This window comes from Epinephelus moara, chromosome 15 (assembly GCF_006386435.1).
Source record: "Epinephelus moara isolate mb chromosome 15, YSFRI_EMoa_1.0, whole genome shotgun sequence".
Classification (NCBI taxonomy): Eukaryota; Metazoa; Chordata; class Actinopteri; order Perciformes; family Serranidae; genus Epinephelus; species Epinephelus moara.
This window is the reverse complement of record NC_065520.1, coordinates 1046162-1061491: the sequence shown is the minus strand read 5'-3', so window position 1 is coordinate 1061491 and position 15330 is coordinate 1046162. Positions and strand designations below refer to the sequence as shown.

General features: G+C 44.8%; 1 protein-coding gene across 1 annotated transcript in view; it reads right to left on the bottom strand.

Annotated features, from left to right (window-relative positions):
- Nucleotides 1-15330, bottom strand: part of LOC126401818 (neural cell adhesion molecule 2-like) — a 532851-nt gene that overhangs the window by 169777 nt on the left and 347744 nt on the right. The window contains exon 3 of the mRNA XM_050063330.1: nt 2264-2470. Coding sequence (XP_049919287.1) covers nt 2264-2470 — 207 coding nt within the window. The remainder of the gene's footprint in view (nt 1-2263; nt 2471-15330) is intronic.

The window sequence follows — 15330 nt, the reverse complement described above, 5'->3', positions numbered from 1 at the left end:
CGGCTGTATCTAGGCTAACGGCTAACATGCTAACTATTATTTCTATGTCACTAGTCACTTGAAACAAATTTAGGACGATAGGAGACAGGTTGAAATAAACCAAAATTTCCCTTTAAAGCTATAGTGCGTAACTTCTACAGGTCCGTGAATGTGTGTTTCACCCAAGCCACTACTAGAGGAGATGACACAATGCTGATTAAGCTGATCGGCTCCTCTAACATCTCGCGGTATTTTTCAATATATATCATTTTTGGTTTGCGTGTCGACCGGCGACATTCCCGTGCTGGCGCACAGGAAATGAAGGGCAGGGGGAGGAAGAGCGGAGAGTGTCATAGCAAGAGGTAGAGCGCAGGTAAAAAGAGAAAGCAACATGGCGGAGAAGCGGCGAGACACGGTTCAGAAGTGGATCCTACCACAAAGAAAAAGCCTGGACGTTCGGCTGAAGGTGTATTAGCAAAGAAGGAAAGTGACCGACGGAGAAGGCAAACAAGGATTTGTATTGGCGTCGCTTTTCCTCGGTGGAGAGCCCTGAAGGAAGAAATTGGGCTGAGGGCAGACACGAATGTTGCCTTGCTGCTGTTGGATAAGTAAGTGACTTGGTTTATAATTATATTATGAGTAGTATGTGTTGCTGTTACATGAATTGGACCTAGTACTTTATTATTTTCTTGGAAATGGTGCTATGAACGTAATGTAATGTTAGCAGCCTGGTGTTAGCCACGTTGTGTAGCATTGTGTATACGGTGTGTGGCGACTGGCGAGTGTTACTCTGTTTACGGTGTGTGGCGACTGAGTGTTACTCTGAGTACACGGTGTGTGGCGACTGGCGAGTGCTATTCTGTGTACGGTGTGGCGACTGGCGAGTGTTACTCTGTGTACACAGTGTGAGGTCAGTGTTACTCTGTGTACATGGAAGTGCCACCAGCTTATTAGTTGTAATAACGCATTATCAGCTGGGAGGCGACAGAAGTTACGCACTATAGCTTTAACATAGGCCTGTTGTCCTTGTTTGTGGACACTTTTTTGTGCCATCTAGTGGTAGTGAGAGCACAATACATTTATCCATGGAAAAAGAAGATGGCAGCCAAACTTGTTTACTTATGTTTAATAACATTTGTAGTTTGATATGCCAACACATTTGACCAATTTTAGAAAAGGTAACAAGCTAAGACGCTGTTAATTAGCAAGTACTCCTTTGAAGACATACAGAATTTATATTCAGCTCGCTTGAGGAAATGGAGACTTTATCATTGTCAAGTTTGAGGACATTGGGACTTTATTATTGTTGAAAATGTTTCGTTTTTTATACCTAAGAGGTCTTACTAACGCCCACCTCATTAACGACCACTACACCACTGGTCGTGGCTTACAACAGGAAGAAGTTGTCACAGCACATTGCAATTGCACCCAAGTCGGGGCATCTTAAACAGAACACTTTAACGTTCACGTCTGACGTTCGTTGACTCCACTACTCCAGAGTGAAGATGGAGGTTTGACCTTTATGTCCTACTATTTTTGAGACTTAAAGTGGCCAATTCATCAGTTGGAACAGTTGAACGGTGCAAATCATAGGCATTTGTGCAGCGTTGGTAGGTTTTGACTCCAGTTGTCTTCCATCTGGACAGTGCACCGACGTATGACATCATTTACAAAGAAGCTATAGTGGCCACTGTCCTGGTCCTGCATGGCTTTTCTAATTCTTTTCCACAGCAAATCACAGGAAGGTAGAGGATAAGTTGGATGTCTTGCACAAGGACACTGTAACCGGACAAATGGTGGTTAATTCACAGCTCTCCGTGAGGATGCAACCTGTGATGGGACAGACTGTGTAACCACTGAGCCAACCCCGCCTCGTAACATTAAGTTTTTCCCAGGAAATAGTGATGGGTCAGCAAGGCAGGTTAGCCTCAGTGCCACATCCCTCATTATGCCTGGCAGGATCTGAGTCCCATGGCATTACTAGCTGTCATTATACTTTAATCACAAGAATGAGTGTAACACACACCCTCACATGAGCTCACACACAAAGTCAAAGGTACACATGGACCTAAAATGCACATGCACACAGACAGAGCTAACATTTTTAACAGCTTGTGGCTGTGGAGAGGCTGAGAATACGAATAGGCTGGCTACCCCTGTGATCCAACACTAATGTGAGAGGTTTATTCTCTTCTTGTCATCATGTCTAAATCTCCTCAGGAGGCAAACACAGAGCATCTGCAGGTAAATGTGTTTGTGAGCGCACACTATCAGTCAAACTTACGGTAGATCTCCAGCACGACTGAGGCCTCTTCGGTGTGGCCGCTGGCGTCAGTGGCCTGGCAGCGGTAGATACCCGCGTCCTCAATGATGGCGTTGTAAATGATGAGCCTGGATCGTGACGTCTCCGTGTGGAGCGCCATCCGCTTGGAGGGCACGATGCGCTCGCCCTGGGGGTTGTACCACTCCAGTCTCACCGGCTCGCCAATAGCTGAAAGCAAGGTCAGAGACAGAGAAATAAAGTAATGATGACGATTTTACTCTCTTTTAGAAGTCAACAGGATCATATCAACATTTAGCTTTCCTTTTAATGTTCACTTTCACTGCATAGGGAAGAAACATTCCCATGATTACTCCCACTCACACCTGGGACCTCTTCAGAACATTTAAATGCCTAAAGACATTTATCATTCTCTTTGCAACACGTTGTCTCTTTTTGGCTTCCAACAGCTTTATGTATTTCCCAAAGTGGTTCAATAAGTTGAACCTGTTACCTTCCAGCCCCAAGATTATTTGTATAAATATTGGATTGCCCATGAGTGACACTAACTTGGCATCTCTTTGCATGAAGTGAGTCAGCCTGAAAGATTCACAGCTTGCAGCAGGTCTAGAAAGACAATACAGTTTGACAACAGCTGATTGGACTTCCTGGTCCAATCACCTTGGTTGTCGTTAAATCTGCGACACTCTTGGCTTCACAATCGCTACGGGTCATAGACTCTTAGCTCGCAAGAAGTCTGGTTTTAAAGGGATAATTAGTTACTCACCCCGTGCTACACTGAATTTGTGAACTGCACCTTGTTTTTCTTGCCTGCCTCCAGTGAACGAAGAATCCAAAAAATGAAAAAATTGTTAATGAACTGCAATCATAGGGCTCCATGTTTAACAGCAGCAAAATTATATAAAAACAACCGTTTACAAACTTTCACACACATGCAGTGTAATCCAAGTCTCATTCATCCGGTCATATGCTCAGTACTTCCCAAACACATGCATTTTTGCATAGCCTGCATAGACAAGTACTGCACCTTGGCAACTCAACAGAATGCAGAGTTCAAAGGCACCTGCTTTCAAATGTGTGTTTCTCATGCCCAGGTGAGTACTGCATTGTTATTGTATCACTTTTTAAAAACAGAGTACATGCACTGGCTTGTTTTTGCTTTGTTACATGCACCACATCATCATGGTTTGTTGCTGGCTGTAAGGGAGAAGGTATGGGTTAGTTAGGCAAATCAAAGGCAACATTGCGTCCATTTCCTCGCATCTGACAGCTTTGCAACGCGGTATTTCCATCTGCAGCAGCTGTCTTTATGGCCCGTAGGCATCATGAATCTGAGCACAGAGGAGCTCTGTGACAAATTTCTCAATGGTGAGCTGGTGTGCCCAACAGTAACGTTCTAGCAAAAATAGATATGTTTGGGAAGTACAGAGCATACAACTGGGTAATTGAGACTTGGATTATACTGCACGAGTTTTGTGAGATTTTGGAAAACGAATATTTTGATATAGTTACTTTGGATTTGTTGAATCCAAGGTAACATGGTGTGAGAAATTGATACACAAAGGCCATGTTTACACGAAAACGATCCACTGAAAACAGAATCGTTTCTCATTTTCGTTTTGAAAAAGTTCCACGTTTAGACGACAATGGTTTGATAACAATCTCCATGCACACAGATGCGCAAAAATGACCAAAAACGCTGCAGTATACATGCCAGGCCAGTAGCTGGCGGTGTGACATTTACGCTTTCTTCTACAGAGCGGTGATGTATAAACAAACAAAATGGCAACCGCACGAACATTTGTCTGGACGGACGACGAGGTTGAGTTGCTACAGTAAATCTATACTATGATGGGGAAGCGTTGATAAATTCAATAGGGTGAGCAGCACAAGCAGAGCTCAAGAGTCCGCCATTGTTGTTGTGATGGTCGACTTTTTCATGCATGCCTAGTGACTGGAAGCGTAATGAGCATGTGCGAAAAGTCTCCGTTTTCAGAGGAACTGCATATTGCAAGTTTACATGACAACCGAGATGTTTCCAAAAAATTGCACTATGGAACCTGTTTTCAGGCACCCAAAATGCTGCTGTTGTGTAAACAATTGGCCAAAACGCAACTAAAGTTTATCGTTTTCAGGTGAAATCGTTGTCGTATAAACAGGACCAAAGTCTCATTTTTTGGGCAAAATATTCCTTTAATCAGAGTTTTGTTGGCATTTATGTCCTTATCAACAATGACAATGTAGAAAGACTCCCACATATAAATCAATGTGTTTTACTTATGTCTTCATAGATTTTTTTTCAACATTTTGTTTGTTTTATATAAAGATTTTTTATCTAAAAACTAATACTCCTTTAATTAGTATAGGGTTTTACTGTCATTTGACAGTACGTGTTTGGCAATTTTTTAAAAAAGATTTTTAAAATAAATTTAATGACATTAAATTTAAAGAATTAAAAATAAAACAACAATAACAAAAAAGTTCCCCCTCTTTTCTACACTTCCCACTGTTTTCATTTATAAATTGCAACTTTATTGTATGGTTACATACAACTGGATAAATGAGAATTGTATTATACTGCCCAAGTTGTGTAAGAGTTTCTAAATGAATATTTTGATATAGTTTTGCTGTTGTTGAAAACGCCTATAACATCATGAATTTTCTCCAAATTATTTGTTATAATCATGAATTCAAGGTCATGTTTGGTGAGTAATTGATACACAAAGGGTCATTTTGTGGGTGAAATATTCCTTTAATCTAATGTTTTTTTGGCAGTTGTGTCCTTATCAACCTGAGGCCTGTACATGGAAGCAGGATTTGGAGTTAGGGAGGTAACTTCAGGGATCAGTACTATGAAGCTGGTTCTCTTCTCACAGCCTGTCAACACCTCAACCACTGACCAGTCAGATCCCTGAGAAAAAGGTATCTATGGACCAAAGTCCACAGCTTCAGGTGAAAAAGAGTAGCCTATACTGTTATAGGTCAGTAGAATCATTTTATTTTTCCAGGGCTCTTTTTCCACTGGTTTTAAAACAGAACTTCTAACAAACACAGAGATCATTCACAACCCATGATTAACAGTATTTTACCTTGTGAAAAGTTTAATTTAGTCCGCTGGGATAGTGTTGTTATTTTACACCCTGATTTCATTACTGTAGCTCACAATAAAATGAGACACCTGCAATAAGAACTTGGAAAAAAAATATTTTATTACAAAAAGAATCCACACACTGTTAATTGGCTCCCCTTAGTATAAATGCAGCATTTCGGTCAGATAGACCTCAGCAGTCATTAACTACTTTTCCACCCTTTACTTCAGTAGCAGAAACAGTCTGGCATTACTTTAAACTGTTTTATGTGACATATTCAGAGTAAATAGCAAAACGTACTCTATACAACTATCACATATAGCCTAGTGATACCTAAGCGTAATTCAAGTCTCGGCCGACGGTGAATTTTTGAATGGTGTTAATACTATAGTCATTTACATCCCACACCACTGACAATTTACTGTCTCGTAGTCGCAGATATTTTCAGTACTGTTTCATCTCATATCATATGTAGCAGCCTACTTCATTCATGGTTCTGATGATGTCGCTTGTAATTAACACCCCCACCTCTTTCCCATGAACACGCTCGTGGCTGGATAGGAAAACCCAGAGTTGACTGAACAAGTTGATAACCAGCTTTGTAGTACCGGTTATGCAGAAGGTTAATGTTAGCGTTAGTCAAACCGGATAATGAACAGATATGATGCACAAGCTGGACTGGCTTCACAGTGCAGGCCTCAGATCAAAGTACAGAGAACAAAGGCCGAGAGAGAATGTAGGAAGACACGCATAAATCAAAGTGTTTTATTCATGTCTTCATGGAATTGTTTCACCTTCTGGAGTTGTATTATATTAAGATTTTTTTTTATTATTCTACAACAGTTGGACTGTGTAAATGCAGATGGTATACAGTAAATATCTATATCAAAAAAATAATAATTCTCAAAAAAAAAAAGTAAAGGGTTTTACGGACAACTGACAGTACATGTTTGGCAAATTTTTTTTTACAATTGTTAAAATAAATTATTTTACATGAAATTTAAAATTTTACTTTTAGGAACTTTAAATGCAGATGGTATACAGTAAATATCTGTATTTGAAAAATAATTCTCTGTAAAATAATATAAACAATAACAATATGTGTTTTGCAACTTTATTTTAGGATTTTTAGAATAAATTATTTTACACTAAATTTAAAGTTTTACTTTAACAAACAAATCAAAACAAAACAAACAAACCAAAAAAAGCCCTACATTTTAGATTCAGCAACAGGACATATTTTTTGTTTTTATTCTAACATAGAATTCAATGTAATTTGACATTCTAGACCATTAAGCAACTGAATAATACTGTTACTGTTCTTATTATATTAATTTACAGATTGTGACTTTATTGTAAGGTTAATATATCTCATAAAAAGTTATTCATGGTAATTTATGGGATTTACACTCATGTCGACAAGACAAAAAAAGTAAAATAATACGGTAAATTCCTGTGGAAAAATTAATGATTAAATTAATTTAATTAATTAGGGAAAATTATTATTATTATTATCATGTTGTTTTATTATTACTTTTTATTTATGTATGTATTTATTTATTTATACAGTGTAGTTACACTATTCTGACTGATATTTTTTTAATAAGTCTAACTGCTGAGTAGTTATGATTCAATCAGACTTATATTGTGGAAAATTTCGAGAAATTATTAAACTGATCTGATGATAATCAGATTTTGAAGTAAGTAATATATGGTAGCCTATAGATTTGTATTCATACAGTGCTGCTAAGGTTTTATATGTATTGCTTTTTGCTTTGGTCCGCTAAACAACTGAGGACCATCCAACGCCGTTGCTGGAACTTGTCGAGGGAACAGACGGCCTGAAATTACATGATTATGTCACAATCTTGGCTTTACATAGCTTATAAATCTGTAAAGGAATAGGGACATATGTAGGCCATAAATTCCACTCTCATTTCCAAGATTATGCACGTATACAAACAGACACTAAACACAGTAACAAATGGCAGGCTTGATCAAAAAGCTCACTTGAACCCTGATTAAAATGGCGTGCATATGTAGCCTGTGAAACATGAACTCATCTGGCTACTGTAGATGATCCGACCATCTGCAAACAGCAGGTGGCCTTTGCCTGTAAAACCTGCAAATAAAAGTGTCAGTGTGGAGGGCCATTTCTGGGGCCATCAATCAACCAGAGCCTTGGAGAAGAGAGGAGATGGACGGAGGTTTGTCCAGTCCTTTAGAGACAGGTTGCTAGATTTAAATGAGGAAACATGCAGAAAATACAAGTTTGTGACAAACAGATCGTGCATGGGAAAGTGAGAGAAGCCAGTGGCAAGAGATAACCCCAGAGATAGAGAGCAGGCGGTTTGAATGCTCTCTTTTCCTTTCACTAACTATCGGCAAGATGCCCTTGAGCAAAGCTTTTAACCTCCAGATGCTCAGCAGCCAGCAGCACAGGGTAGCGAGGGTTCATCTCAACAGCAAGCAGGTGTAACTGTGAGAACACGGCTTAATGTAGGGCAGGATTTAGATGGAAACATATTTGTCCAGCACGCACAGTGATGCAAATTGCTCATAACATCAATAATAATCTCTCAGTTTGATAGTACATAATCGTAAATGATGATAAATTTGCCTCTCGATGCCTGCACTTTGCATCATCGAGAAACACGCAGGCTCCCACTCACACCCCAGCATGCTGACACTGATCATCATCACAATGTTTCCAACAACCATCAGCACCACATCCTTGGCATGTGCGTCTGCCGCTCGTTAGTTTCAAGGCCAACAAATCTGATGAGGCAATCAAACACAAGCATTGCTGAAATCATATTACAGTACAAGCCTATTCTCCTGCTTCCCTTCACACGTGGCTTCCCACCGGAGCCTTGTGGTGCATGTGGGTACTTGTGGGGAGCAGATAAGTGTCTAGCATCGCTACAGGCGTCCCTTTTTTATACCTGTTAGCATTACAACGTTATCACCTCTTACCATTTTACAGTCAGCTGACAGCAGAGACAGCTAAATATGTTAAAGTTGATGCAGCTAGCGCGGTGACAGGCCATTTGCTTCACAGATGATCTGAGAAGACAGAAGTGTGTAGCATGCTGCCCTGTTTTTCACGCTCAGCCCTGCCTCCCTGTGTGTGTCCTCACAACTGTATGAATAGCTGGTGGAAATTTCTGTCAGAGCGCTCTTAAAAATCTGCATAAGCTCCGGTGTTATTACTGATTCTTGGCAAGAGAGAATGCTCGATGACTGACTCCTCTGAAGGTAGAGTGGAAAGACAATGATGATTTTTCAAGGTGCTTGCAAAACGTCTACACAGCAGCGCGCCGATTGATCGTCGGCTCCCACTAACTGCTGATGAAAGCGACAGCTCCGCTCTGTTTCGGCTTGATTTTGTACATGGATATAAAACTTTAACAAAAAAAGAGCAGGCAACAAAGCTTTGTGTCTGGTAGGTGTTGCAGACAATGTTTATGATCCTCCTTAGCAGTGAGGGAGCAATATAAAGCGACTGAAATATTGAAGCGATCTAAGCCTCCTGCACAAGGCAGATTATTGACTAGACGTGCCCCTTGGCGCCAGAATTAGCCGAGCACATGCCGAAACACTCCCACGTCCCCACGGTGGCTGGCACTGGAGCCATGGTCGTAATTGATTCAGGACTCAGGGGAAGTAGATAGCAGGGAGGAAACAAGAGCTGAGCAGGGAGGAATCACACTGGTCAGCATGTACATGTGTGCAGCTTGACATGATGTCAAATTTATCGGCTTCATGTTTATCTCTGTCTGTAATGTCTGGCCAATGGGTGAGCCATGTGACCTCCCCTGCTTTCGTTAGACATATCTGACGAAAAGCACATGGAAACATAAGAGCTGTTGGATCTGGTCTGACCAGCCTTTGTAGCCGTCTTTGTTTTATTTCGCAGCCAACACTTGTTTTGGCTCTCTGCCACCTCAGTCATAGGGGAGGTTAAACACACACCTAAACACTAGTTTATCCACCTCCTTATTTGTCACGCCACGAGCTCAGGTTCATTAAAGCCTGACAGGAGACCTATTCTCTCCGTGGCTGTCGCTTTGTTTGGTTCCCAACAAAAGGTCTAATTGAGCATTTTAAAGCTGAATGCGAAGAAAACAACTTTCATAATGATGTGCTTGTTCTCCATGACTGGTTGCCTTTATGTTTTTCTGACACTTGCTGAGTTCAAAGAATATGCACTGAGGAGTATTTCTATAGGTTTAAAAGAAAACCACAATGACATCAATCTACAGTTGCGGCTTTCTATTTAGTGCATGATGTTTCATTCAGTTATATACAGATGATGATTGAAATGTTTCCATACAGTGAGTGGGGGTTCACAGAATGGTTTGATGAGTGTGAAAACAATGTTAACTCCCCAGACAGTCCATTCAGGTTTTTTTGCCCACTTTTTGGGGTGATTGTTTGATGTTTATCATTTACACGTTTTACTAATACTATTACTACTATTGTTCTTTATATCCTCCTTAGACCCTGTGTCCTCCTATGGGGACATCCCAGTTTGGGTTTACTGAACCTTATACTTCATTCTGTTAAACTTAGACCTGTTGTCCTCATTTGTCGACACGTTTTTGTGCCATCTAGTGGTACTAAGAGCACAATCGTAAGGTTACGTGTGTAACCATGGTACTCTGAGTAGGAGGCTTCCCCTCCACCTCAGAGATATTACATATATCTCTACGGGAAACCTGATCAATCACGGTCAGGTGTGTGGATAATTACTTTAAGACAAACCACCTGTGGAGTGGACGTGGCTATCAGTCAGACCGGTTATTTAAACCCCTGTCAACCATGCCCACGTTGATATAGATTGATTGATCTTTGGAACGAATCCCTGAGCGGCCTCACGCTGGAGGGGAAGCCTCTACTCAGAGAACCATGGTTACACACGTAACCTTACGTTCTCTGTCGTAAGGAGGCTTCCCCTCCACCTCAGAGATATTACATATATCTCTACAGGAGAGCTTTAAGACACACTGCAAAGGGACAGAGCAGCACCACCCCACACGTATGGCGTGACTTTCGAATGAGACGTCACCGCCACCGAAGTGCTCTACAAAAAAGAAAACCCCCGTGCGTCAAACCAACTAATGTACACTATATACACATCCCCCAAGCTAGCCAGCTCCACAAGATGCAGGACGCTGGTGCCCCAGCCCTGGTTCAAGACGCAACCAAGGGCCAGATGGCCCCGCAAGATGCAAAGGCTCAATCAGAGGGGTGGAGAGGCCACTCAGACCAGCCCCCACGAGGCTGACTGACAGGAAAATTGAAAAGTCACTACCGCCGGGCTACCCCAAGCACCTGCTCACCGAAAGAAGTACCTGCAGCCACACTGAACTGGTAGAAGCGAGCATATGTGGACGGGGCTGACCAGGTAGCTGCCGCACAGATCTCATCGACAGACACACCGCGCCATTACGCCCAAGACGTAGCCATGCCCCGAGTCGAGTGCGCCCGCATTCCTGATGGGAAGGGCGCCCCAGTCCCCACACAGGCCTGCTGGATAGCCTCCACAGTCCAGTGGGAAAGACGGGCCTTAGACAGTGCCTGACCCAGAAGGTCCTGCCTAAAGCACACAAACAACTGGTCAGTCCGCCTATGGACCCGCGTCCGGTGCAGATACACCCTAAGGGCCCTGACAGGGCACACAAGTGAATGCCCATGCTCCCCCCCTTGCATTGGCGCAGAGTAAAGAGACCGGAGCATGACCTCCTGACCTGGCTGCGATTCAGAGAGGACCTTGGGAAGAAATGCAGGGTTGGGTCGCAGGACCACCCCTGCCCCCTCCGGCAAGAACCTGCACAGATCTTCATGTATGGAGAGAGCATGGAGCTCCCCCACCCTCTTGGCCGTGGCTAGCGCCAACAGGAGGGCAGATTTGACGGACAGCCATTTCAGGTCCACCGACTCTAAGGGCTCAAAAGGAGGACGCTCCAGAGCCTGCAAGACCAACTCCAAATCCCAGGGCGGCAGAGGTGGTCTACCACGTAAACCAGTACGCCTCCTAGCACCCTTGAGGAACCGGGATACCAATTTGTCCTCACCCTCAGGCAATTGGTACCTCCCAACCCGAGCTGCCTTGATCGCCACCACCATACCCCTCAGGGTAGAGGGCATCCTTCCAGCATCCAAGAGTCCTTGTAAGAACCGCAGGACAGCTGGGGCCGAGCACGTAAGTGGGTCCGTCTGGTGTCCCCTGCACCAGGCCACAGAAGCCCTCCATCTGTGCGCATAAAGTGCTCTTGTCGACGGTGCACGCGCCTCCTGCAGCGTACTGACCAACGAAGGTGACAACCCCATGGCTAGCAGCTCGGGCCCTTCAGGGACCACGCCCAGAACCTGAGCCCTTGGGGAAAGGGATGAACCTGAGTCCCCTGTGCTTGAGACAGCAAGTCCAGATGAACTGGAAGCTCCCACTGAGTCCCGCCCAGTACTGGGGGGATGTCCAAGAACCAGGTCATGTGCGGCCAATGTGGAGCCACCAGGATCAGCCTCACTTCCTCCATGTGCACCTTCCTCAGGAGAGGCGGAAGGAAGACAAATAGGGGAAAGGCGTACATCGGAATCTGTGGCCAAGGGTGAGCAAGGGCGTCCGCTCCGAGGGGAGGATCGTCCCTCCCCAGGGAGAAGAGAAGTGGGCAGTGAGCAGCTCGCAGAGGCGTGGAGAAACCAGCCGCCCTTGCCTGTTGACATATGCGGCTGCCGTCACACTGTCTGTCATAACCAGCACGTGCTGGCCCCGAAGGTGTGGCAGAAAATGGCGAAGACCAAGATGGACCGCTGTCAGTTCCAACATGTTGATGTGCTGGGTGGCTTGAGGACCACTCCAATGACCTCTGGCACCGTTTCCTCTGAACACTGCGCCCCAGCCTGTCAATGAAGCATCCGTCAGGAGAAAAAAATTATGCGTTACCGGCCCCAGCACACTCCCTTTGGCGAGATTCCCGCCGTGACTGGTATCCAGGCGACTCCTGGGGCCCAACCCCAGCAGGCACCTTTGTACCAGCCGCATGTGCAGGAGGGCCAGTGGAACGGCCTGTACTGATGACGCCATCAGACCCAAAAGACGGAGACACAGTCTCCATGTGACGCCTGCCCCCAGCCTGAAATGGGAGAGGCAGACCCTGAGGGACAACTGCCTGTCCTGCGTCAGTGACAGGAGCGCAGCCCAAGAATCTACCACTAGGCCCAGGAACAACATCTGCTGTGAAGGCTCCAGTCTGCTCTTCATCAAATTGAGCCGCAGACCGAGGTGCTCTATGTGCTCCAGGAGGACAGCCAAATGAGCCCGACACTGAGCCTGCGAGTGTGCACAAAGGAGCCAGTCGTCGAGATAATTCAGAATCCGTATTCCCTTCTGTCGCAGAGGTGACAAAACCGCCTCCATGCACCTGGTAAAGGTGCGAGGAGCCTGGGAAATTCCGAACGGCAGAACCTGGAATTCGTACTGCTTGCCGTTGAAAAACGAACCTGAGGAACCGCCAATGCCTGTAGGGAACCACCAGATCGATGGTGACAAACCAGTACCCTCTGTTGATGGACTGCTACACCCTCATCCTCAGATCATTAGAGGCCCAGCCCGACCCCTGTGGCCCCACAGTCCTGGGGGCTTCCTTCTTCTTACCCCTGAACTGACCAGACCACTTGGGGGTCAGTGCACCGGAAACCTCCTTAGCACAACTACGGGCCTCCTGAGCCTGCCGTAACATCGCAGTGGCACCAGCACCAAACATGGCACCTAGCACGACCGGCAATTTCAAGAGAGCCCCTTTGTCCTCTGGCTGTAACCTGGATCGGGACAAATACAGCTGGCGCCTAGCAACCCAGAGCACTGACATTGGCCAGTATTGGCCAGTTGAGTCTGTATCGCCATGGGCCTATGCACTTTAACTAGTGAGGCGTCTAGCATCCTACAGTCCCCCGGCAGAGTAACTGAATCCAGTACTGAGCTGGCCGGAAAAAAAAGAGCCGACACAGACTGGTCCAACTGAGGTGGCGAACCACAGCCTACTTTGTTCTTATCCTTCATGGCAGACAAACGTCTGTTGGTAGTGGAAAAGACCAACTTAGCTGTGGACTTTTCAAATCCCGTATGCATAAGGTTCACCACCTCTGGGAGGAGAGGCACTGTAAAGGGCTCTGTGTCAAGTGACCCCTCCTCATCCTCATCATTAAAGCGCGAAGGGGGAGGGGCCTGAACCGTCCTCAGTTCCAGCCCCAGACCCCTGAATTGCTGTCTATCGCTTTCTTTGGCGTGGTCATCCAGAACCTCCTCGCCATCATGTGAAACCCCCTCCACATCAATGTCGTCCTCATCCTCCTCCTGAGCCCTGGTATTATCAGGCAAAAAACACCTGGGTGGGGGACTGGGGCAGAGATCCGCAGAGGAGCTACCCCCAAATTCCCCCGCCATACAGCGCTTAGTCTGTTGGAGCTTATCAGGTGGAACAGTCATCCTACGCTTTACCCCAAACACACAAAGCTGAGCCTCTAAGGTTCGTGCTCGCAAAATAGAGCAATCCATACAGGAGGAGGGATTACAGACAGTCTCAGAGGCATGTTCCTCGCCTAGACAACGTACACACACATCATGTCCATCCTGAATGGGCAACTGGACCCCACATGCCACACAAATATGACTCATGACCAAATCTCGCGATAGGTCCCGCCCTCGTGAGATCCCAACCTGGAAAAACAATCCGGCTCTACACACCACGAGACTGTTGCCGGGTGATATGTGTGTAATGAGACGTGTGTGCTTGGTGTAGTGTTGCAACCGCAACACGGTGTCAAGAGCGACAAAATGACAGACAGACAGATAGTTAACAGCTCAGAAAGTCCGTGGCCCTGCTCTCACCGTCCGCACGGAACCGAGAAACAGGACCTGTGCTGATACGTGTCAACCTCCGCACGGAGACAACACGCACACAACACTGGATGTTAAGCACTAAGTACAAGAAAATTAGCTCGGCAACAACCACTTGGAACCTGCTCTCATCGCCCAAACGGGGCCGAAAGACAGGACCTGGTGTAAACGGCACGTGAACCTCCGCACGGAAGCAATATGCCAACACCGAGGAAGACACCAACAAACGTTTATAAAGGATCAACATTAACAGCCACAGCAAGAACAGAACATCTCACTCTCTCATACCATCAGGTAAGTGGCACAGACTGCTAATGTTGTTAAGTTAAGAAGACAGAAAGATACAGAATCGATTTGTCTCAAAGCAGAGCGACACGCACGCTGCTCCAGTGGAAAAGAAAAATAAACGTGGGCGTGGTTGACAGGGGTTTAAATAACCGGTCTGATTGATAGCCACGGCCACTCCACAGGTGGTTTGTCTTAAAGTAATTATCCACACACCTGACCCTGATAGATCAGGCTTCCCGTAGAGATATATGTAATATCTCTGAGGTGGAGGGGAAGCCTCCTTACAATAGAGAAACACTAATCCATGTAAAAACAAGATAGCAGCCATCTCTACCAAGTCAGTCTGTAGCCGATCCGGACACAAAAGTGGACAAGGTCCAAAACCTGATCACATGTTATGGTTGAAACCTGTTTATTTATGATTAATAATGTTTGTAGTTTGATATGGCAACACATTTGACCAATTTCATGAACAGTAACAAACTAAGACACTATCAATTAGGAAGTACTAATTTGAGGACATTGGGACTTTATTATCAACTCATTTGAGGACATTGGGACTTTATCATTGACTCATGAGGACATTGGGATGTAGTTTTGTTTAAGGACATTGGGACTTTATTGTCATCTTGTTTGAGGACATTAGGACTTTATTACCGTCTCATGTGAGGACCCTGTGATTTTATATGTCATATCATTTGAGGACATTGGGACTTTATTATCATCTGATTTGAGGACACTGGGACATATTCATCATCTCATTTGAGGACATTGGTACTTTATTATCATCT